Genomic DNA, 25,271 nt, shown 5'->3' with positions numbered 1-25,271 from the left:
GTGGAAGAACACTGGTCTGGCACCATTAGAAAATAAGCAGACATTGCTTTCCGAAATCTTCTTGTATTGCTTAGGAGAAATCAATGTAGTAGAAGCATTTTCGGGCACCGAGGATGCCTGAAGCCAGGTCCGCGATAGGACAAGACCCGGACCAGCCCGTGATTAGATCTAATCAAAATTTGGTATTTAATAATAATAAAATTAGGTATCATTTACTTGATTAATGTAGTTTGCAAGATATTGTTATAATCTAGGAGTTTACCCAGTGTGTATCGAAAGATAATGCTTGTAGGTTGTAAAGTTATAAAAAAAAAATTAGTATAAATTTTTTATGAATAAATTTTTCCCCACAATGTTGAAATTTTGGAATATTTTAAAGTCTATAAAATTTTGGCCAAAGTTTTGAAAAAAATACAAGTAAATGTCATGAAATGCAATATTGAAATTTCACAATATCGTGGAAAATTAACTATTAGTGTATGTCTATATATATGTGTGTGGGTAATTAATATTTTATAAATAACTAATTTTAAATATTGAATTATTATAAAATATATATATAGAATAATTTTTAAGGAAATATTCGTGACCACAAGATCCATCAGATTATTCATTTCTTTTATATATGTTTTTGGGATTAAATGATTACGCTTGGATAAAGAATCAGTAAGAATAAATAGATCTCAAATGACTCAACGAACTATGAATTTAAAATCCATTGTCAATTAATAAAAAAAATCAACTAAAAATGAAAACCAAAGAATTTCAAATCCATATATTCAAAAATCATCAGAGTATGTTCAGTGTATGTAGATTAAAATTTTGAAATCCAAGTTCATCAAATTCTTTCGTCCAAATGCACCCTTTATATATCGTCGATTGTAAATGACTAAATTCTTTCAATTCTTTTAACTACGAATATTTCATTATATCTTTATTAACTCAACTTCTCAAAAAAATCATCGACCTCATTAGTGAGATAAAACTGCTTAACTGTTGTTGTATAGAAACTGAAAGACAAGATGAACTAATAGGAGGATGGGGGAAATGTTAAGCCTATAAATTTCTTTTTTTGACATATTGATTTTCAAAATATGAAGAATTAGAATTCGAATACAACTTTCCAAAGATTTTATTTGGAAAAAGATACGAAAGGGTAATGACAGATTCCCATTGTGCTCAAGACAACGCAAGGTAAGTCGCATATTAATTTGAGTGGATCTCATATGAGACAGTCTCACGGATCTTAATCTGTGAAACATGTCAATTCTACCTATATTCACAATAAATAATAATACTTTTAGCATAAAAAGTAATATTTTTTCATGGATAACCCAAATAAAAAATCCGTCTCACGAATACGACCCGTAGAACCGTCTCACACAAGTTTTTACCTACTAATTTATTTATGTTATATGTGCAAATTTAGATATCTCCAATAAAAAATATTTTAGCCTTGAATTGATTTTTTTAGCTGTATCTGGTAGATAAGAACCTAGAAAAAAAATTGAGCCAAATTTTATCACCAACCTATACAATCAAATAATTTAGAATTGATTGTTCAATGATTCTAGTAGAGGTAGACGTCTGGTCGAGTTTCTGGGGTTCAGATTTTTTCAGGTGTGAGAAAAGACAAAAATTTGTGTGAAACGATCTCACGGATAATATTTTGTGAGACAGATATCTTATTTGGGTCATCCATAAAAAATATTATTTTTTATTCTAAGAGTATTACTTTTATTGTGAATATCGGTAGAGTTGATCCGTCTCACATATTAAGATCCGTGAGACCGTCTCACAAGAGACCTACTCGTGGGAAAAAGCTCCTCCCTCAAAAAATAATGGCAAAAACTTGTGTGAGACGATCTCACGGATCATATTTGTGAGACAGATCTCTTAATAGGATCATCTATGAAAAAATATTATCTTTTATGCTAAGAATATTACTTTTTATTGTGAATATGAATAGGGTTGACCCGTCTCACAGATTAGGATCCGTGAGACGGTCTCAAATGAGACACATTCAATAATAATTCAGAATTCACATTATATTCTCATTAAATTATTGCACAGAATAATTTTCCCAAACAGTTTCATTAAAAAAAAAATTCCTTAATTTCTTACACAAGTACTAGAAAACAAATCATAGTGCACAACTTAGCAAATTGGTTCCTGCAGATAGACAGTAGTCAGTAGAACTTCTTCTTTGATAATCATGAAACACAAATATATCATTTCTTATATATATACAAGTATTCGAACCTTTACCCTGTAGCTAACCTTTAGGAATATCACATGGGAATAACAACAATATTCACAATAGTTGCAAAGTGAGATTCAACACACGCACACAGGCATAATTGCGCGACATTTTTACCAAGTTCTCACCTTATAAAGGCTGCATATTTGAATAAGCAGATGGAACTAGCATTGCAATTTAGAGTAAAGGTCGCTAAGAGAAGCATATAATGGTTCAGCGGCCTTTGGTCTGTCCACTGTCCCAAGTAGAATATCAGCAGTAGTGAGATATGGATCACCGTAGAAGCGAAGATTTGTATCCATTTTTGTGGCAACAATGTTCCCTTCAAGTGAGACACCCACAAAAGCACCTGACATACCCACACCAAATACACGTTTCATTCAACTGTTTTTTCTCTGAAAGAGTCGAGAACTCGCCAATAGAGTGAAGATTTAGGTAGAAATTAATGTTCCACAAATAATGGTTGCACTGATAATTTAGTGAAAAGGTTTGAACATCTACTAATCCGAAAATAAATTAGTACATGAATATGCCAGTTTCCAGTGTATTTCATTATCAGAATACGTAAAAGAAAATGGAAAGGACAAGAAAGCAAGAGACCAATCATCAAGTTGCGATGTACAACCACCAGTTATCAAAATATGCTAGCAATGTCATAAAACATCATGCTTCTGATCCAAAATTCCCTCACGACACTATTAGTTCTTAAAAGAGTTACATGCAATGGCTTTTACTTGTTAATCAACAAAAGATAGGTTATTATTTGTTCTATCCTTCATCAGGAATCATCGCTCTGAATGAGAGTAGCAACATAAATTCAGTTTAAGAACAAAAAAACACCATGATTTTGACATTCAGCTATTTGAAAAATCCACAAGAGTATAATCAAGAACATTGTACCTTTACTACAACTATACGTGTAGCACATGCCAGAACCTTTATCTCCAGCTCGCAGATCTGCTTCTAAAACTCTCCCTATCGGTCCAGCTGCAGCACTGCAACCAGCACCAAGAGAAAAATGCACGCGACTACAAAATGTTTTCACAGCGTCATGGTCACGTAGGACAATAATGAAATCCACGAGTTCACCCCCAACCTGTAATCACATAAAAGTCTGCAGTAACTAGAGGTGACACAACTTGCATATCCAAATGAACAGCCATTCACTTCAAAAACAGAAGTCCATTTTGGCATACTAGCAACTTATCAAGTTTTAATAAATGAGAAATGCAAATTAGTAGGATATCATAATGAAAGAGCTGGATTAAAAGGATGTTTAACTAAACTTATTTAAACATCTTATAAGCTTTTATATTTTATAAGTTGTTTTAGGAGCTCATAAGCAGTGATGTCAAATAAGTTGTTAAAGTGTTTGTACAAAATAAGACAACGAAACTTAAGTTGTTGATAGATTTTGTATTATAAGTTTTTTATATAATAATTACCAAAAAGGAAGTGATATTATAAAAATAAATAGTTATTTTTTCTAAAATAATATTATTATCATAAAAAAAGTCAAATCAAATTATTACTGTTACATATAGTTTTAAAATTAATTTTGCTGGATATATCATATGAGAGTATATTTGAGACATGATAAAATTAATAAGGACAATTCGGCCTTTCAAAGTTATTCAAATAATATCTTTTGAAATAAGTTGAGGTACCCCAAATTTTTTAATGTCAAATAGCTTATTTCAACTATTTATAAGATCATTTTTAAAATATTTACCAAACAACTTTTAAGAACTTATAAACTCTCAAACAACTTGTAAGTTGTTTTGAATATCTTATAAGCTGAACAAAACACCATCTAAGTCCAATTACCAAGAACAATGCCACAACTCGTGCATCCAAATCCTCTTTACCATATTCAATTATTACTGAAGCGGCATTTGAGAAAAAGACTGTTCAGATTTAATCGAATTTTTCACGTAAGATATTTCTTATTTCAATAATAACAACAACTTTTGTTAATACCTGGGCACCCCATCCCAAACCAACAGAAAGTACAGCAGATGGTGCAGACCACGACCCATCTGACCTCCTAGCGACAACTAATCCTGTTCCAAATTTGTATGTAAGTAGCACTCCAGCTTTTGCAACTGTTAGGATAGCTAAACCTCTCGCTCCTCTTAAAACAGCAGCAGGAATTGACTTCTCAGGGTTCAATCTAGCAGTCTGTGCAATATACAATTTGATTTCAATTTATACAGATGGTCACTCATAAACATTAAATTGTTTTCAGCCCAACTGCAGGTCCATTAGGGTTTTGAAAGCCACCTTAGGGTAGGTTAGAGTTTATTTTGGATTTGAGAGCATGTTATTATTTTTATCATCTTTCAGGACTCTACCAATGCTAGGGGAAGTTTCAACAACAGCTACTGCTTTTGAGGAAAATCCTGATCTGTTCAAGGGTTCTATCATAAATCATAATAATTTTCTTTATTTATTTGTCATTTTCAACTATATTTCTTAATTTAAATCTTTCTGGTAGGTTCTTAATCCTTATATTATTCTATCCCGTGGATTTTGTATTAGAACATAATGTGGTTGCAACAATTGGTAACTCGAGGTTTGTCTGTAAATTAATACAACCATTAACTTACGAGAAAGTATGTAAAAGCATGGGAACTGAACCTGGCAAAAGCTCCTCAATGTATTCGCCGACTTATATATTTCATGCTCCATGGACAAACCCAGTGGAAGGTTAATCCATCCTCTTGAGCAAGTCCAATCCGATACATCATGCTTCGCAACCTGTACAGCGTTGCCAATGGTGTTGATTAAAACACCCTGCAATGGATCAAGCCTATCGTAGCAGGTGTCACACACCCTCTGTGGATTCCTCTCCCTAAACTTAGCTGGTAATAAGCACCTGCCTTTTGAGCACGCTCTACAAAAGATACGTCCACAAAAGCGACAATGGTGTCTTCCTCTAGTCAAAGCCGTAAATGGAGTATTGCACTGCATACAAACTGTTGTGGAGCTGTCTGGAAGCCATTCAGGTGGTTCGGCTTCTAAAATTTCTTTATAAGCATTACAATCAAAAGCATTCTGTTCAAGAAGTGGGGGAGCACTTGGTATGTAAACTGAAGGGTGCAAGAATGTCTCTCCATTATTTGAAGAGCCGAGAAACGAAACATTTGAGCTGTTGCTGAGATTGGAAAAGTCTTTATTACGCCCTGTCAGGATAGCAAACATCCCATTCAATACATTCCTTAGGTTCACCTCAGGGGTGCCACTGTGACGCACAAGGGTGTATCTATCCTCACCAGAGTCATACCCCTCATCCATAAAATCATCAGAACCATGTGGCAATGGATATGATACTTTTTTACTCAAGCCCTCCATGTTTGGCCCTTCAGGCGCAGCAGACCAGGGATCATCATCGAAGTCATCTACAAATGTGATTTTTTTATTTCCCCTTTCTACATTCGAAATAGAAGAGTACATGACTTTCCCATTCGATGCTGCCATAAATCACGAACCAGCCTATAAACAACAACGATGCACTAAAGAAAAAGGAAATAGGAAAACAAAATAAGCAATTACATCAAGATTTCTCGCATATCATCTAAATAACCAAAAGCCAAAGAGACCAGCAAAACTAGTACTTCTAATAAAGTTAAACATGGAAACTAATGTAAGAAAGCAAGTTGAGCGTTGTAAATGCACATCTACAGAAACAAGATTGCTACCAAGGCAAAAATAACAATTCTAAGCAAATCGCCCATGAAACCAAGAATCTGATATTACACATTTTCAAAGCAACTGCAAGCAAAGAGCTAAGTTAGTTATGACAGCATAGAGTGAAGTGTCCTGAAACATTTTAAAAAAAAAACAACCGCAGCTGCATAATTGAGCCATCAAACTAAATATAACATCAGCAGAAATAAACACAAGAAGCTGGAAAAAACTCAAACAATCTGCTCCCTTCACAAATTACAAAACAACCAAATTTTAAATTTTTAGATAAAATAAGAAGGCGGCGAGGAAGAAAGAGTTAGTTACCGGAACAATTGCTGCCAATACGTAATCGCAGAATTCAATCAATTCAATTTAGGGTTTACGGAGATAAAACTAAAATCTCATGAAATTCCACGAAATCCTACCAATTTTGCAACCGTCGATTATCAATCCCATTTTACCACACACTAAAATGGTATTTGTAATTCCAAATCCCATTAAATTCCCTCCAATTCCATGTTGGCAAACACACTGTAAAAGATTAATCAATAAAAAATTGAGGAGGAGATCGCCTAATTGTGTCGTAATTTGAGTGAAGGAAAAGGGATTTTCTTTTTGGCTGAAACGACACGTTTATTGCTGGACTCGGAGGATAAAGCATCAACTATAAACCTCAATTTCCTTTTTCCTGTTTTTGGAAAGTGAAAAAATAATTCTTTTAGAAGCAAAAACAATTAGAGTAGTATTATGTGAGACCGTCTCACGGATCTTAATTCGTGAAACGGATCAACCCTACGGATATTCACAATAAAAAGTAATACTCTTAGCATAGAAAGTAATACTTTTCATGGATGACCACAATAAAAAGTAATACTCTTAGCATAGAAAGTAATACTTTTTCATAGATGACACAAATAAGGGATCCGTCTCACAAATATGACTCGTGAGACCATCTTACACAAGTTTTTGCCAAACAATTATATATTTAAAATCAATAATTGATGAGTTATATCCATCTTGATGGTTAAAATTCATTTTTTAAAAAAAATATATTTTTAAGAAAATGCTTTAAAAATTTATTACCAAGTGTTATATATATATATATATATATATATATATATATATATATATATATATATATATATACTGTCTCACGGATCTTAATCTGTGGCATAAAAAATAATATTTTTTCATAAATGACCTAAAATAAGAGATCCGTCTCACAAATACGACCCGTGAGATCGTCTCACACAAGTTTTTGCCTATATAAAATTATATCCATCTTGATGGTTAAAATTCATTTATATATATATACACACACGCACACACAAATATTAGTCAGTCGATTTTTTTTATATATGATTTAAAAAATTTACAATTATAAGATGATATAAATATATTACATGATAAAATAATAAATCAAGAGTTAAAAAAATCGTTATGAGAAACTAAATAGGATTTCTGTGTTCACTAAAGATTGAAAAATAACAATATTCAATGGAGAGATCAGTGACCCCCTTCCGCCTCCGTCTTCTGGATGGTTGAATTTTTTTTAACAATTTTTAATAAATAATTATATATAATCATGTAACGTATTTACAAATAATCATTTTTTATTTAATATATAATTAAATAATATTTATACATTAAAAAAAACTTCAAAAAATATAATATAATCTAGACAAAATACATATAATGTATAAATATAAACTAACAAGATAATTAAAATGGTAAAAGATAACGACAACCAGAGACGATTTTAAACAAATGATTACTGATAGTGGAAAACAATAGAAACAAAAATATATTAAAAAAAGAGTGAAAATTGATTTTATTATAAGCAAAAACTTGTTCGAGACGGTTTCACAGATCGTATTTTGACAAACATATATTTTATTTAGATCATTCATAAAAAAATTACTTTTTATGTTAAGAACTTTACTTTTTGTTGTGAATATCGAAAAAATTGACTCGTCTTACAGAAAAAAATTCGTGAAACTGTCTCATAAGAGACATACTATTTATTATATATAATTTTTTAAATTGATTGATTTTGATTTTTTTTTTAAATTAATTGACTTCGATAGTTGACAAATATTTTAAAATGACTAATATTTTAAAATCACTGACCACCTTGCCCACAGGTTAGCCCCGAACCACAGCAAGGTGCTCAAGAGACACCTACCGCATAAACAGCCGTCTCGACCACAATTCATAACACTAAAAATAAGTAAAAAAAACCCATATTTTTACCGTCCAAAACAGACACAATACCAACATTGAAGAGAACGCAAATTTTCCGCTCTTTTTCCACGAACCAAACGCTAAATTACACAAAACGACTCAAAAACTCGGCATAACATATTACCCTGAAAATAGTTTCGCACTTCATATTCTAAGCTTCTTTCCAGGATGAGAGTCATCGTCGTACACCCCTCCATCATCGTTTCTCTCTCCCTTCTCCGAGTTCTTTCTGGCAAGAATTCGGTTTATCTTGTGCAGGTCGTTGTTAAGTTTCTGATCTCTATTCTGTTTTCGGGTCTTCCGCCCGTCTTGCATCTTCACACCAAACTGGAATGCAGCTTTAGGCATGGCCTCTTTCTGCTCATTGTATTTTGCCCATTCTTCTTCTGTCTCAAAGTCCCACCGGTGGAGTCGTCCCTTCGCCTGCAAAAGTTAAAAGAAAATTCCGAACTTGTTTTACCATCCCAAAAAAATCAGAACTGTTTGTTGCACAAATCAAAGCTGAAATAAAGCCACATAAAAAAGGTTTCTTGTGAACCCGGGAATGTCAAGGATATATGTAGTGTTGATTTCTGTTCATATTTGGTAACAGAAGAAAAATACTTACTCGTCCTCCCATATCCATTTTGGATAAATCATCATCATCATCACTGTCAACAATTGCCCGGTTATATTCTTGGTAACCCGGGTAGCACTCAGAGTAACTCTCGGAAATAAAATTTGGATCCTTCTCTCGGGCATCTTTCTCCCTTAGTTGTTGGAGTCGCTGATCGTCCCTCTTAAACACGGATCCTAAGCCTCTATCCTTCTCTTCCTGAGTCATCAACTGTGGTTCGAGTTGAACATCTAATCCACCTTGCATTTCATATGCCTGAATTTCTTGCTGTAGATATTGCTCAGGGTACACAAGTTGTTCAGCATATTGGTAGTCCTGCCACTCTCCTTGATAGCCACCAGCCAATGCTTGAGCTTGCAATGCATCATATCCGTTCTGAGGAAGAAACAACTTTTAAGAAGTGGAACTTTTAAAATGAAGGGTAGAAAATTTAAGTAAGGTGAACAAGGTATAATAAAGTTACTATTTATGCAAAACTGAAACCCAAGGCACTCACTGTCTGTTGCCAGCCATGAGATAGTTCAGAGGGAGGAACTGGACCATAGGCCGGTTCAGTGAAGTAGGAAGTTCTATCCTTATTTCGAGGAGATTCTTCCATGTCCTCTGAAATTGGGCTTTGGCTCATATCCTTACCAGGAATAGAGTAATCTACGCCGTCCCCAACAAAAATATCCTCCTCTTCCTCCCTAACAGCAGCTGGGACCTGTTTATCTTTTGGATCAATATGGTTCTTTCTAGGAGGTGGTGGTAGAATTTCCCTTCCATTTTGATTCTTCAGCAAATCAGATTTTGGCAATTTCTCATCTTCCTCGTGTCCATTAGAAACAGTTGATGGCTTCCCTGAATATTACAATTCCACATTATAAAAGGCAATTATACCATTTAGAAAAATAAGAGCGTGCATAAAACAAATAAACTGAATAAGAAAGGTGGCAAATAAGAAAACGTGATGCTGCATCCATGTTATATATGGAATCATTATTCTGTCCTACACTTTTACAGGGAGTACTTAAATAATTTGTCAGTGTAATGAATATTCATGACTGAAAATGATCGATAGTGAACTACAAGGATTATCTCCAGTAATATCATATGCACAAAAATGTAAAAACTGGGATCACGTTCTGCAAACTTATGTAAAGCACCTTTCGAATCTTTATCTTTCTTCTTCTTTTTGAGAACTTTTCCAGACGATCCTAGACGAAGATATGACATAATTTTGGCAATACGATCTAAGACTGAACCATCAACACTGACAGTAACCATTTCCTGGAGAAAAAAATAAAATAATTCTCACAAAAAACATATAAAGAATATCAACTGCCAAGTAAAAAACAAAAGTCATACCTCAGGAACAGGACAATCAGCTTTACTTCTGTGCATAGTGGTTGGAATATCATGGGAAAACCCATTTTCCTGCCACATAAGCAATGTTTTTTTAATAGTGGTAGCTCACAAATCACAAATTCATTCAATTAGAGAAGGAAAACTTCATAAGCTACAAATAACCAAACGTAAAAATATAGAAATCGTCACACCATGTTAAATATGAATGACATTCGCCCAGGGAGGAACATTTCATTGGTCTTGATGGAAGTTTGTGGCTTGACTATCCACTGATAAACTGACTGTAACAAAAATAATTGCAGTTATTTCAAAAGAACAAAATTATCCAGCAATTCGAAAAATAAATAACAACCAGACAAAAATGTGCACACCTTTGCTGATGCAGTTCGGAAAGCTACTGGTTTATCATCTTTTGATCCTCTGTTAACACGAGATATTCTCAGTCCATAAGTTAATGAAAACATAAATTTAAGAATATCATTTAATTTGCACCTAGTGCTTGACTGCGTGTATACAGCACATTCATTTTATCAATTATCTGGTTACAACTTGCAAGTTATGAAACTTCTAAACAAAACCTTATCCTGTTGTACTGCAAAGAAACATGATCCAAATTATTATTAATAAAATGTTTATCCTTGATGGTCTTTCAGGAGATGCTATACAGTCGTCGACTCTGTTTATTAAAAGAGGTGGTTCAGCATAAGATTCAAGAAAGTATCAGTGTTTGCAATTCTCGACAAAGATAGTCCTGTTCAACTACCTCCATCAAACTTGTAAAGAGATTAATGCTTGTTCTTTGAGATCCTCCTCACACTTTTTAGATCCTCGTATTTCTTAACAGGTAACCAATAATTTTTGGAACAAGTCAAGGAAGATGTCATCCAACGTAAAACATATTTTTGGCATATCAGATACAGATAAGCAATAAGCCGAGTCTTACATTGGCTTCCCAAAAGAGAATAATTTTCCAGTTCTGTACCAAAAAAAAAAACCATTGCCATGTTTTCTACGTTACCGGGATAACAAAAATAAAAAGGAAAGACAAGAAATTTTAATAATCTAGCAGAGTATTTTCACGTAAGTGGTTTCCCAAGACAAACCAACACAAACTCAGACCCAGAAGTAAAAAACACGCGCAACAAATTTATGTGCTTGGAAGCAAAACAAAGACACTTGCTTGTATTTTCCATCGGTCTCTTCTCCAACATCAGGCTTCTTGTCTATTTCACTTCGCACTTTATGAAGCAAAGCATAATCCAACCCCTTCACCAAATGTGTGTGTTCGACATCACCTGATCAAAACAATCACCCACCCATTAATGAAGTCCACTAAAACAATGCAATAGCCACATCCAGATTCATTTTTCCATTAGACAATCAAGAATAAACCAATTATAAAAGTTTTCATGATGATGGAGACAACCCCATATTATTAGAGTCAAAGTATCATTAAATTCCATGTTTTGGAGATAAAAATAGTTTAAAAACGCCAATCTATTCAAATGCATAATCACCACAGGATTTACAGACTTGAACAAAGCCATTTGAATTTGACCCATAGTTTACAAATTCAACTTTACAAGTAACATAAAGTTGGTATGGAGGCAAATTTAGTAAACGTTTTTGCAAATAAAAGAATCTGTGATTACCCTTGATGACTAAAGCATACAGAAAACCCTAACAAACTCAAACAGTGGGATTTAAACACTTAATTTGAAATTTGATCTTGGATTTCACGGACGAAAACAATAACAGTAACGAGCGACCGAGGAATTACTGCAAGAGAATGAATGGAAATACAAAATCAATGAAAATCCATTCCAAATTATGTTTCCGTTCATCAAACTCAGTCTCAGTAAAATTGAATAAAATAAGTTGAGCTGCTCAAGTCCAAACACCCAAATTTGGGTATGTTTAGATACAAAACACTAAGCTTACAAAAGTAAATTATCAAGCATGACTTTCAAAGTGTTATTTTAAAAGAAGTACAAATAAATTTTTGTTTGGATACAATAGTTCAAAGATGCCCTTCTTAAATTTATTCTTCAAGAGAAGGGGAAGCTCTAAAAGCTAAGGCTATGTTCTGTTTCAATTTCTAAAACATATTATATCTCAAAAAATGAAAACTATTACCGTCTCGCTTTAACTTTCTTTCTTAAAACCTCATTTCCATTTCACTTTTACCCCCTGCCAACATGATCATCAATCCAAAAAAACTCTATTCTCATATTCCAACACACAACATTATAGTTTAAAATTTTAAAAAAATATACCCACAGGCGCTGGAAAGAAACCAAGCGTGGGCAACATCATTCATCATACTAATTCCATGACGATTAAGTGCCTTCAAAACTTCAAAAAATTCGTTTACACATCAATATAACATCCAAAAGCTTTTTTTTATGCATTTCTAACGTTGCCCCATCTTCATCTCATCGGAGATCAATATAAGAACTAAAAATCAAGCTCAACATATTTGTAAGTTCATCCAAAATAAATTTAGCTGGCTCGAGTTTATCTAGGTAGGTCAAACTAACAAAGGCCAAGAAAGATAAACGGACAGACAATAAAAAAATTCACTTGTGCTCTTTATTCTTGCCTACTGATGTAGCTGAATAGTTATTTATCTTCCATAACGAACTAAAATATAAACATAAAATTCGCATACCAAGGATTTCATTTTAGTATGTATTCAAGAACTAGCCAACGATCTAAAAATTCATACCTCCAAGATACTTGCTCTTCTCAATAGATAACTTATTGGCATCGGCAGACCTTTAATACCAGATGCATAGTTAGTTAGACACACAAAAATAAAACAATCTTAACAAACAAAATCTCGAGACAAAATTTGGCAGTGTCTCACAAGAGATCAACAGTTCCTGGGGGTGCAACAGCGTGAAAGGACGTCAATTCAGTTATCTCATAATCGGGATTCTGATCCTCTCTCCGCTCCTTCGCTCTGTCCCTGTACCTTGGAAGCTCCGGCTCCTCCGGCTTCTCCTCTTTGCTGCAAATTTTAAATCCACACTCTCAGAAACCAGCATAACTCAAAAGAAAAACTCCCTACCCTCATTCTAACAAATAATTAACGAAAGAAATGAGCTTCCAAAAGACCCTAATACACTCACTACACAAAAGCCAAAAACCCAATTCGAACCAAACGGAGCAGAAGAACAAAATTTAACTGGAAACATACGTAATTAACAAATTGGAACATATGATTACGAGTTGAAAATTTGAAAACAAAGAAGGTAACAGAAATAAAAACGTACGGGTGGCGGCGAACGGCCTTCTCCTTGTGATTACGCTTCGAGGACATTTCTGAGAACGTACTAAGCAGATACAATATTAGCTATTCAATTTTGCATTTGGGATCCTTATCTCTCAACCTCACAATTAGGGCTTTTCGGAGGAAATATGACACTCGACTGGTTTGACACATAAAATCAACTCATGTTAAAAATTTGCCTCAATGGCTTTGACATTCCATGCGTCTAACCACTCAACTACCCCCCAATTTTTTTGAGAACATATCAAAATTATCCTAAAATTTAATTTTAAAAAGGGAAAATTGCTCATAAATCCCTAAATCCAAACTCAACTTTTCCCAAACTCCCTACATATAAAAAACTTTCTTTAAACTCCCTAATACCTTAAAATGGACAAAAATACCCTTATTCCTATTTTAAGTTTAATTGATCCTCACGCTTTCAAAATAGTATCAGAGCTTTAGGTGGATTTATTTCAAACACAAATTTTATTATTACTAGTAACTAATTGTATGAGAAGGAGAATTTTGAAAAAATTATGAATACGAACTTCGGTTCGAGAAAATAATTTACAAAGAATATTCCAGAATTTTGGAATATAAACAAGTGCATCTAACTATTGTTAGATATCAGAAACAGAAAGGAAGCTACTGCACCCTCAGGTACAATCTCAGGTAAACTTATGATTCAAACAAATAAGTTTCTGGAGATAGTTCCAGATTCCTCTAAGCTCTCTTCAGATCTTAGAGAAATTCAGAAGACAGCACAAAATTATGGCAATATGATATATTTTGTACCACAACGAGATGAGAAAATCATTGAAACCCAGAAAGAAATTCTTGGAATATTAAAGGATATTCAAACAAGAATTCAGAAACTGGAACAACAACCTATTTCCAGTAGACGAACTTCAGGAGGTTGGTTACCACCATCCTTTGGTACTGAACGTTTGTTACATCAACAAAGGAAGGCCAGAGTGGTGTCAAAACTTTTGACTGAAGAAGAAAAGATGATCAATCTAATCAAGTCTGTCTCAGAAAAGAAATTGATCTGATGACAACTTTAGAAATGATTGGTTTAGAGGATCTACAAGAGCTTGCGGAATCTTTCGCAAATCTCAAAGTAGTAGATCTAAAGATGAACACAGCAGTAGGTGAAACACCACCTGCTATAACCTGGTCATCTTCTCAAGAGCCACCCAGAGAAAGTGTGGGATCTCAGAATATAAACATGAGAGAATCTCAATCTGATTTCCATACTGGTGGAGGATCACACCCAGCAGGGACAAGGGCAAGGAGAAATCAAATTCCTTTGCACCAAACACCCTATGGGAAAACTGTTTTGGATCCTATACATCCTTATGGGGTTATGCTTAACCTTATGCATTAGACTTCAAAAACAGAGAAGATCTCATAGATGATTTGACATTTGCTATGAGAATTGCCGCGGGAACACTCGATCTCAACAAAGAAGGATTCATTAAACTTTTGGAAATGAGTCTTATGGGATCAGTGAAAATTGCTTGGGATATGACTTCATTAGACATGAAGGAATCAGTTCTAGCTGGTGAATCTCTTAGTGAGATCGCTGGAAAAATGGCTACCCTATTTAAAGCACACTTCATAAGGGTAGACTATTTCAACAGTCAAGATACAGAGAAGAAGAATAAATATACTCAAGCTCTGTATAGTTTGGAATTACATGATATATGTTTGGTGGATGAATATATTATGTTATTCACTAAATATAGATGGAATTCAGGAGTCAAAGAAGATATAGCTATGCAGCTTTTCTTCGCAAAAATGCCGAGTCCCTGGAGAGAAATGCTCATTAGGGAATACGTACCTGGAAATCCAGATACGTTGGCACGAAGAGCCTCTTTCCTCAAAGGAAAGTTGGCAGAATGGTGCCATATGGTAGCATTACAAAAGAATTACAAACGCTTAAGGGGTATCAACAAAAGAACTCCTTTGTGTTGTAAGGAAAATGATCTTCCAACGATTATTGGAAGTAAACCACAGAAGCATAAGAGGAAAAGTTTTAGGACTCATCCTTATGCACTAAGTGGAAGAAGTTCTTGGAAACCAAGAACTGTATGGTCTAAACAGAAAGCCAGATCTTATAAATCTGGACAGAGAAGTGGACCATCGAGGAGTAGGATATCATCCCAAGCATCGAGTACATCTCGAAGCACAGGAAGAAAACCTACCAAGAAAACTTTCAGAAGAGCTCATACTCGGGCCAATGAAAGTTTCAAGGACTGTAATTGCTGGACATGTGGAGCAAGAGGTCATATCTCGACCAACTGTCCAGAAAATGAAAAAAGAGGTATTAAACGCTTTGATCCTACCCCGGATATTGAAGAAGCAGTTTATTACCAAGATCTTATTCAAGTATACCGATTTGAGGACATCGCCTCAGATGAAAGTATATATGAAGAAGAAGAAGTCTTGAGTCGGGGAGAATCTGATGGAACATAATCGGAATCTGACTGAAGACGAGGTGTTTCGACACGAAACACATGAAGATCTGTCTGGGTTTTTCAGTCAGACAACAATATCTCATAACATGGTTCAAAGAATCATGAGAGAAAATCCGAGTCTACAGAGATACCAAGGTTTCTCTGCAGGACATGTAGAAAAATTCTTAGGAAGTCTTGGCCTAAGAAACAGAAAGCATCATCTAATCTATAAAGTATCTAGAAGGGAAATGGCAATCCCGATGGAATTACAGGAAATAGAATGGAGATGCAGTTAATTCCTTCCGAAGAAATTAAGGAAGAATTACAAAAACTCAAGATAGAAGTAGCAAGAACTATGTCCTGGATTCATATTGGAGCAATCCAGATTATGATAAAGGCTACTTTCAAAGAAGGGATAGATTCACCTATTGATATTGCTATATGTGATAAAAGAATGGGGAATTTACAAGATTCAGTACTGGGAACAATCTCAGGAAATCTCTGCGCAGGAAAAATTGTAGGAGTAATGTATCCAAGGATAGTCCTACAACCTGGCAGATCGAGATTTCAGCCGAGCCTTGACATTGCATCAGAACTTCAAGGAAAAAAGGCTGATGAAAGAAGGTAATAGGCCATATTCTATTATCTATCAAATTTCATATGCTCTATCTAATACACATCATTCTGAATTGTTTATTAGAAATGAGTTTATTGAAATCCCTGAGATATTCGGAAAAGTTGCTCAGGCAATTTATCCGGAGAGAGTTGAGTTTCCTTTAATACAGGAAACCGATATCCAAATACATGACAAACCGATTCTATAAAGGAATCAAAGTCTTAGATTGGAATCAAGAAGACTATCTTTTCAAGTAGATACAATTACGAGTTACAGGTGGGGAAAAACACCTGTTATAGAAACCCAACAGAAGCTGAAAAGTTTTTATACAATAGGAAAACTTCGATGCCCAGAAGAGTGGAAGGAAGTCGAAATAGTATTTGATATTACTAAGCAAAGAAATCAATTTCCTTGTAATTCAATATACTATTTGGAACAACCAATGATAGGAACTTACCAAGGACTGATTAATATCGGAGAATTGGAAGTTCATATTCAAGGAATTCCAGGAAAAGAATCAGATAGATTGATTCTTGGACTAGAGTTTCTCGAGGAACACAAACCTTGGAAACGTCTAGAGTATGGAATGAAGTTTATGGCGAATGAAAAGATGTGAAAAATCCAATGACCACAAGCCAATTTTCTATATACATTCCAATAGGAATGTTATATGAACAATATAAGGCAGAATATTTTGCTGCTTATATTGATTCAGGTGCTGGAATATGTACAGCAAAATGAGGAATTTTTCCAAATAATCTGGAAGAAGAATTACCCAAGATTGGTGGAAGAGATTTTTCCATACGAATCTTAATTCTATGTAAAGGGATTAAGATGACTGAAATCATGATTGGCGGTGCTGGGCAAACACCTTGGTACAAGGTAAAGACACCACCAATTTATTTTCATGATACATGAGCTGACATATTGTTAGGAAATAATTTCCTACAAATGTTCAAGTCCTATACACAAGAAAATGAGACTAGAAGATTAGTGTTCACAACACCATGTGATCACAAAATCATAGTCCAGAGACTACGAGAGGCATTTTACAGAAAATTGCCGATCCAGTTTCGCAGCAAGCGTGGTGATTCAGGACAACTTTTGAACCCAAAAATGAAGGATTCTAGACGGTTTGGAGAAACAATGCTCCAGTTAAGAGCATATCAAGTACTCCAACCAGAAGATATAGAATGCCTTAAGATAACTCTACAAACAAATGAAATAGAGTTCGAATCTAAGGCATCATTGGAAGATGTCAAGAAGAGGATCAAAGAAAATTACAATAAAGATCCCTTGGCATGGTGGGACAGAAATCAACTCAAAGCTTGTCTTAAGATTAAGGAAGGCAAAGAGTATGAATTTGTCCGTTGCAAGCATATCCCAATGAATATCATTGATCAAAGGGACATGCAGATTATAATCAAGGAACATTTGGACCTTGGTTTAATCAAAGCAGGTACGTCACCATATAGCAGTCCAGGTTTTCTGTTAAGAAACCATGGTGAGATAAAACGAGGAAAACCCAGATTGGTTATTAATTATCAAGAAATTAATAAAATTCTGGAGTTTGATCGGTATTTTATACCAAGCAGAGAATATCTAACCAGTTGCATACGTAATACAAAGATATTCTCTAAATTTGATTGTAAGTCCGGATTTTATCAGATTCGGATGGAGGAAGGAAGCAAGAAATTCACAGCTTTCTCCACACCTCAAGGACATTATATTTGAGAAGTATTACCAATGGGTTTGGCTAACTCACCCCAGATATTTCAAAGAAAAATGGATAATCTTTTTAAAGATTATTTTAAGTTTATGTTTGTTTACATTGATGATGTTTTAATAGCATCTAAAGATATGAATGAATATGTTAAAGATTTTATCTAATGTTTGCAAGAAAGAAGGACTTTTTTTATCTGAAAAGAAAGCAGTCATTGCTACAAGGAAAATTGAATTCCTCGGAATTGAAATCGATGAGTCAGGAATAATTCTGCAAGAACACATAGTAGAAAAGGTGCGGAATTTTCCAGAAAATTTCAAAGACAAGAAACAACTTCAAAGTTTCTTAGGAGTTGTTAATTTTGCTGGGATGTTTATCAAAAACCTAGCAAAACACAGGAAGGTGTTCAGTCCATTATTGAAAAAAGATGCAAGGTTTATATGGACAAAAGAACACACAGAAGGACTTATCCATTTAAAGGAGGTTTGTAAAAATCTTCCAAAAATGGCTATTCCTCAAGACGAAGATGAACTGGTATTATATACCGATGCCAGTAATCATTGGTGGGCAGCAGTTCTTACTAAGCTCACACCATATTGCAGTTGGTTATTCTCAGATGCAGAAGCCATCAGATGACATATCAATGAAAAGGAATTTTATGCAGTAAAAAGAGCTTTTGAAAAATGGCCATTATTTTTACCTGCAAAGAAATTTACTTTAAAAGTTGATAACACACAGGTAAAAGCTTTCTTAAGGAATAGAATTGAGTCTAAACCTGAGAAGGCAAGATTATTAAGATGGCAGGCATTATGTCAGAATTATATTTTTGATATTGTGATAATAAAATCTCATGAAAATATTCTTGCAGATTTTTTAACAAGAGATGGACAGCATTGACATTGATGCTATTATCAAGATGCAGAGGCATTTGAGGGAACACCTTGAAATGCTTCAAACCGAGTTCAAAAAGTTGGCCGTTAACGCAGAAGTTGCGGGAAGGCTACAACAAGCAGATAAGAGAATTGTCTCTGATCGAATTACAGGTTGTTTACAGGCATATACTCAGTTATGGTCTGTAATGCAAAGGCCTATCCTCCAAGGCATTTAGAAGCCATTGGTTTCCTAAATGGAGAGTTTTCGAGTACAGGACTCTATACCTGTAGCGGGGGATTCAAATACCCCTTGCACAAGTGTTAAGTCGGGATCATCACCAGATGAATCGGCTGAAACAAAAATTGAGACTCCGGATCCTTATCTTGAGTCATCAAGTCAACCCTGCACCTCGGGGATTGAAGAGGGAGAGATCAACCTTAGGCCTCGTACTGACAAAGGCAAAGCTAAGGTTGGTACTAATGAAATTGCAATTTCTCCATTTTAGGTTTACCAAGAGAACTGGGAGAAATTAAAAACAAGAATTGACATTAACCCAGCTACCAATAGGTTGATGTTTTAGGGAAATATCCTAGGGTATGGATGAAACCTAATTCATATCCCAAGGAGGTCAAAGCTTGGTATGAATCCGGGGCTCTTGCCTCAGTTTATACTACATCACCCAGCTTTCCGGAAATTTCAGATCTACCAAAATGGATCCAGGAAGCTGTTCATGAAACTTGGGCGAATAATGATTATTTGTCCAGAGGAGATGTTTTGGAGCTATACTTTTTCAATGCAGCACCAGAACCAGCAGGGAAATGAACTCATGAAGCCTTTCATTTCATCAAGTTAAGGAGGCCGGATATAAATGTTCAAAAATTTATCAAAGATCCTCCAACAGAAAAAACACCTCTGGTTGCTTCAATTTCTGAAGATGACATTTCTACCAGAAGAGCTTGGGGTTTATGGGTCTGTCTCACTGAGATGGACAAAGTCAAGTTTCCGTTCAAATTTTATAATCATTCAGTGAACGGATCATTCCTGTTAAACACCATGACATGAAAAACTACAAGTTTTGCAGAAGATTTATTCGAGAAAAAGAGAAATCTTTTGTGGAATATCAAGCTGCCGTTAAGTAAAAAAACTCGTCGAAAATTCTGTAATATGACACATGTAGGAAGATGGTCTGAAAACATCTGTCCAGAATGCCAAAACCAGAAGGAGCCCGAATTCGGTAAAGGATTAAAACCGAGATCTGATCGGAAACACTTTACCGATACAAACACAAGTGGGGATGGACCACATTCACGTTTTCCTCGAAGAAAACCGAAAGCCAAAGATTCCTCGACAAAGTTAAAAGGAACATATAAGCATCCCATCAAGAAAAGAAGGACCACCATGTGAAAAATCATGTGAGTGGAATTCAAGGACCACCAATAATGGGTGGAAAATGACAAGGAACATTGAATACCTAATTTGAAAAGGGAATCCAATGAATAAAAGCAAGACAACTGGTCCCGAAACTTTATCTATAAATAAGAACGAATGGAACCAGTAAAACACACCCAAACAAAACTTGAAGATGTATCGGCTATATCTAAAAGTTTTGAAAAAGAGAATCAGTTATAAGAGAAAAGAAGCAGAGGCTCTTAAATGGCTGGTTCGGCGTTTTCAGGAAAAAGGAGATCCGATTATCGCAGATATCCTACATACTCATCGACACTGGTTTCTTAAAGAAATAAAAGAAGATGAGAAGCTAATTTTTAGACTAATAATCTAGAAAAAGACAGATCATGAAGGGACCACTCAACCACTATATGGTCCCCAAACAAGCTGTAAAGGCTTATGAAGATTTGAAGTCCGAGTTTCAAATCCGGAGGAGCCTTCTATAAATAAAAAAGCAGAAGGAAGATGAAGGCATCGATCAACCTCTTCATTTTTCTTCAAACTATTTGTAATATTTTCTCTTTCAAGTTTATGTGTGTAGTGAGTTCAGCTACTATTAGTAGCTAAACAAGTTTCTCCTCCTCTACAGGAGGTTACTATGTAATAAATAAATGTTTGTGTTTGAATAAAAGAAATCTTTGCTCTAGTCCCTCTCATGTATTATTTCCAAAATTTTATCTTTTATTGTACACTCTAAGGTAGGAAACGAATTAGGGTTGTGTCAAGTGCTGCTGAAGGAATTTGCGTCAGTTACCATCGGTTGCGATCGTATGGTTGGACTCTGAGTGTGGGGACCCGAACGCTAATTCATTCCTTAATCGTCTTTAGGAATATTTTAAACAATTATAATAAACAGGGTCTAATTTTTTTTTTAAATACAAAGCGGAAACGTAATGTAATTAAATTCAAATTACATATTAAACATAACATACAATTATTGTATGATCTACAATAATTCAACTAGGTTCAACTACATATCAGTACTGAATCCTAAGTTGCTTCTGAAGCCCGGATCTCCACGCTATCTAGTCCAGCCTCGTTCTCTTCTTGACCCTGATCCTATCCTACCTATTGCCATGCACACATACAAACAAGACAACAGCCGGATAACTCCGGTGAGAACTACATTCCCAGTATAAATCATGTATACATGCAATCATATAAACAATATAAAAGCATATAACAAACAATTCCAACATGTATCAAAATCAGAACATGAATCAATACCATACTAAATCATGTTCTAAACATGTACCCTAATCAGGAACATAATCAATATCAAGAATAACTCCTATTCTAAACATGTACCAATATCAGGAACATAAAGGGACCTGAACCATATTCAGGAACATAAATCAACATCAATAAATATAAATCAATATAACTGTCACTCAGACTCGTGACTCTACGTTTTAGACTAGACTCAATTCTAGCCTAGGGATCCCGATTTCCAGATGTGGTGTTCCTATATCGAATTCCGTAATAGAAGGAACATTGATTCTATTTACTCGATATAACCATATATGGTGTTCCTATATCGAATTCCGTAATAGAAGAAATTCCAATTCTATTTACTTGATATAACCAAACATCTGGTGTCCTGACCTAACCGTCATGGACTGTAGTTTTATCTCTAATATCCTGTGTTGAGACATCGTGCAATGTGCCCGTGGCGATCCCGCCACTATCAGGCACTTCCGTCCCAAGATTCCTATACTATATTGTGACATCGTGCAATGTGCCCGTGACGATCCCACCACTATCAGGCACTTCTGTCACAAGATCACTCGACTAATACCTGCTTTCTATAATTCAAGAGAACAAGTACATCAATCAATCAATGCAAATATCAATGCCATAAAATAAATTATGTGATTTAGGGAAACTCGAGTCAAACCTCACTCGAGTCGTGCAATCCCAACTCAACATTAATTTATACCTTTATCTTCTCGCTCAGAAGAAGAAGAAGAAGAAGTCCCGAATCTACCTCGGTCCATTCCCAATTTGGTAATAACAATCGAATAGGTATAATATCAATAAACAATTCAATTCAATACATGTTCTGATCAATACTCAAATCACAATACAATCTGATCAATGTCAATCGATATACGGTACCACAATACAATCTAATCAATACCGAATCTGATCAATATTAGCCCACTGATGTTTCGACGGCATAACAATACAGTCTCGATAACCCCGTCAATCCAACATCACAGATATAATACCAGACTTCGTAATCAGTATCAGTACGACTCATAATCTCAATGATAATACAATTATGATATCGAATCTCAATTAAATCGACTCCGAAATCATAACAATTTCATAAGCAGTCTGTTTCTCAATCTGACTTCGATTCTATGATGTCTAACATGACAAGAACATCATATATGAATCTTATTCAATTCTGACAATATCCTAATTTCAAAACATGTCAAAACATAACAAAACTTACGTTCCGTTGTAGCCTGCGTCGCTAGTAACACGATACCGTACTCGGATTCAAAATCAGACGGGCGGATTGAAGTAAAAAGGCGTAAGGATTTCCACGAAGCTTCCTCGGCCCCTTTCTCAATCTAAAGGAAATGAAATGCAATTCAGATATATATGTATATATATATCTCGTGCATGTTCAAGGGGCAAGTGGCATATTCTCGTTCTGCATGACTGGCGCATATGCGCGCCACAAATCCGCGCATATGCGCCGGAACTACCGTCCGGCTACTGGACTACTCGCGCATATGCGCGACACAAGTCGCGCATATGCGCGAGACCTACGATCTCGAGCATCCGACTACTCGCGCATATGCGCCGTCAATCCCGCGCATATGCGCCGAGCCTTCTGTCCGTCACGCGCATATGCGACATCTCCGTCGCGCATATGCGCCGAACTCTCTGGAGTTCTCCCTCGGCATTTCAACCCCCCCGCGCATATGCGCCCTTTGTCTCGCGCATAAGCGCGAGAGGTTCTAGACATTCTGCGTATGTGCGCGCTTACACGTCACGCATGTGCGCGAATGCACACCCTCGCACATATATTTCGCGTCTTTTCTCGTCTTTCCCAGTCCGATCCGTTTCGTCTATATTTACCTTAATTAATCAATAAATCAGTCCAGATTAATATCAGATTACGGTAAATATACTCAAATCATTTGCGATTACGGTAATCACATTCTCGGGCCTTACATTTCTCCCCCTCTAAGATATGATTTCGTCCTCGAAATCACAAGCAATCCACTCGTGTAATACAGATAATCATATCAGATACCAATTCAGATATAAGAAGGAGATATATAGAAACTGCAATAATCTCATATCCACGAAATCACTCGTGATAGAATCAATCTCAGAACAATGGCTATATAACATCCGTATATACCAATCCCAGTTCACCAGTTCCATAACAATTCAAAACTATCAGTGGTTATCCATTCTGTTTATCCCATTCACGGATAAAATAAATTTTCAGCCCCAAATACCAATCACCACTATATCATCCCTATACGAAGGACATCTGTAGTTCTCATTGTACCATAATTCATAAATGACACTCAATCATGTCAACTAGTGATAAAACCCAGCACTACAGTTCCTGGATATTTTCCAGTATCCGGATAGTTCACTCCGACTATCCTTCAATCTATAGTCATAGATCAAAATTCATGATATACATTCTGCCAAAAGTACAAAATCAAACGAAAATCACAGTCTGACATAATTAACTTGGGCATTCAATACAATCTAACCTCCGTTTCTGACATAAATCCCCATCATCTGGTCATGTCTGTACCTCTTCCTGTATAATATAACATGTACAGATTTGAACAATCGTTCAATCACAATCACTATCTTGGCAAGATTGCAGTAGTGTCATCACACAATCCATTGAAATGTACTCCCATTTCTATTTAGAAATCAATAATCAAGATCATTATTCTAAAAGTTTCTATCTTTCTGTCTTCATCTGTCAGCGATTTAGACATTTTAATACAAATTCTAACATAACTGATTTCATTTGTTTATATAAAAACTGTCTATTCGAATTATCACACATTTCCTGTTACCAGAATAATACTGAATCTACTACTGTGTGCAGCTGACAATACCTGTCATTTCAAATTCGAATATCTAACACAAACAAATCAGCTAATAATATAAATTAAAGAAAAATACCTACCTGGTATTCGGTTCTGACTATCAAAATCAAGTTCTGAACAGTCTGATCAAACTTCTGAACTGCTTTAATATTCAAAATCAGTTCTGACTCGACTGAACTGTATATAAGCTCAACGGTTCATAACAATCGGTATCAAACACGGACTCAGAATGATAATAATATCAGATCAGATTCAAAATATCAATACGCAATACTGATCTAATAACTGCATAGAACCCAATTTTTGACATTTCGAAAATTCTGCCAAATTCATTGTCGTTCTCAGCCACTGATCACGGTCTCACTGTGCTACAATCAATCAGTATACTATCTTCAGATATCACAGACTCTGAATACAATCTGTTACAATCCCGATTCATATCCGAACAATTCTGTATACAACAATCTCAATTCCCAGAACACTCAATACCATTTCAACTGTTCAATTCAATCAATCATATGCTGCGAATATATCGAAATGTCCTAGATAAACCGAGCATAAAATCATCATAACACTTCCGAGCACAGGATTTATCAACCCATAAACGGAACTGAAGT

At 35.2% G+C, this 25,271-nt stretch overlaps 2 protein-coding genes across 8 annotated transcripts; both read right to left on the bottom strand.

Moving 5' to 3' along the window:
• Window positions 1-2,186: 2,186 nt before the first annotated feature.
• LOC140818226 (uncharacterized) lies at window positions 2,187-6,640 on the bottom strand. 7 transcript variants are annotated; one of them, XM_073178125.1, is made up of 6 exons: window positions 6,275-6,638; window positions 5,536-5,755; window positions 4,901-5,445; window positions 4,241-4,441; window positions 3,161-3,356; window positions 2,187-2,609 (listed from the first exon to the last, which is right to left on the bottom strand). In XM_073178125.1, the coding sequence occupies exons 2-6, from the start codon at window positions 5,738-5,740 to the stop codon at window positions 2,425-2,427; spliced, it is 1,332 nt and encodes a 443-aa protein (XP_073034226.1). In that variant the 5' UTR covers window positions 5,741-5,755; window positions 6,275-6,638; the 3' UTR covers window positions 2,187-2,424. The 7 variants fall into 7 exon arrangements, with proteins under 7 accessions (XP_073034226.1, XP_073034224.1, XP_073034222.1 ...); XM_073178123.1 differs by having other exon boundaries at window positions 4,901-5,775; window positions 6,275-6,637; XM_073178121.1 differs by having other exon boundaries at window positions 4,901-5,755; window positions 6,275-6,636.
• A 1,512-nt stretch (window positions 6,641-8,152) lies between these two features.
• LOC140818322 (suppressor of mec-8 and unc-52 protein homolog 2-like) lies at window positions 8,153-13,632 on the bottom strand. The gene is made up of 11 exons (XM_073178248.1): window positions 13,436-13,632; window positions 13,027-13,170; window positions 12,886-12,935; window positions 11,338-11,452; window positions 10,529-10,577; window positions 10,349-10,438; window positions 10,158-10,226; window positions 9,956-10,079; window positions 9,307-9,650; window positions 8,802-9,185; window positions 8,153-8,617 (listed from the first exon to the last, which is right to left on the bottom strand). Exons 1-11 carry the CDS (start codon window positions 13,480-13,482, stop codon window positions 8,339-8,341), a joined length of 1,695 nt encoding a protein of 564 aa, XP_073034349.1. The 5' UTR covers window positions 13,483-13,632; the 3' UTR covers window positions 8,153-8,338.
• Window positions 13,633-25,271: the final 11,639 nt, after the last annotated feature.

Source organism: Primulina eburnea, chromosome 17 (assembly GCF_022965805.1).
Source record: "Primulina eburnea isolate SZY01 chromosome 17, ASM2296580v1, whole genome shotgun sequence".
NCBI classification, from domain to species: Eukaryota; Viridiplantae; Streptophyta; class Magnoliopsida; order Lamiales; family Gesneriaceae; genus Primulina; species Primulina eburnea.
The sequence above is the reverse complement of the archived record's forward strand: the minus strand, read 5'-3'. Positions and strand labels throughout refer to the sequence as shown.

Excerpts from the sequence above, each read along its gene's own strand:
- LOC140818226 (XM_073178123.1), bottom strand. The coding sequence starts at position 5,740 with ATGGCAGCATCGAATGGGAAAGTCATGTACTCTTCTATTTCGAATGTA. Across the intron at positions 4,442-4,900 it reads CATTGAGGAGCTTTTGCCAG|ACTGCTAGATTGAACCCTGA; the intron begins GTTCAGTTCCCA and ends TATATTGCACAG. Across the intron at positions 3,357-4,240 it reads GTTTGGGATGGGGTGCCCAG|GTTGGGGGTGAACTCGTGGA; the intron begins GTATTAACAAAA and ends ATGTGATTACAG.
- LOC140818322 (XM_073178248.1), bottom strand. The coding sequence starts at position 13,482 with ATGTCCTCGAAGCGTAATCACAAGGAGAAGGCCGTTCGCCGCCACCC. Across the intron at positions 13,171-13,435 it reads AAGGCCGTTCGCCGCCACCC|CAAAGAGGAGAAGCCGGAGG; the intron begins GTACGTTTTTAT and ends TAAAATTTGCAG. Across the intron at positions 10,439-10,528 it reads TCCGAACTGCATCAGCAAAG|TCAGTTTATCAGTGGATAGT; the intron begins GTGTGCACATTT and ends TTTTTGTTACAG.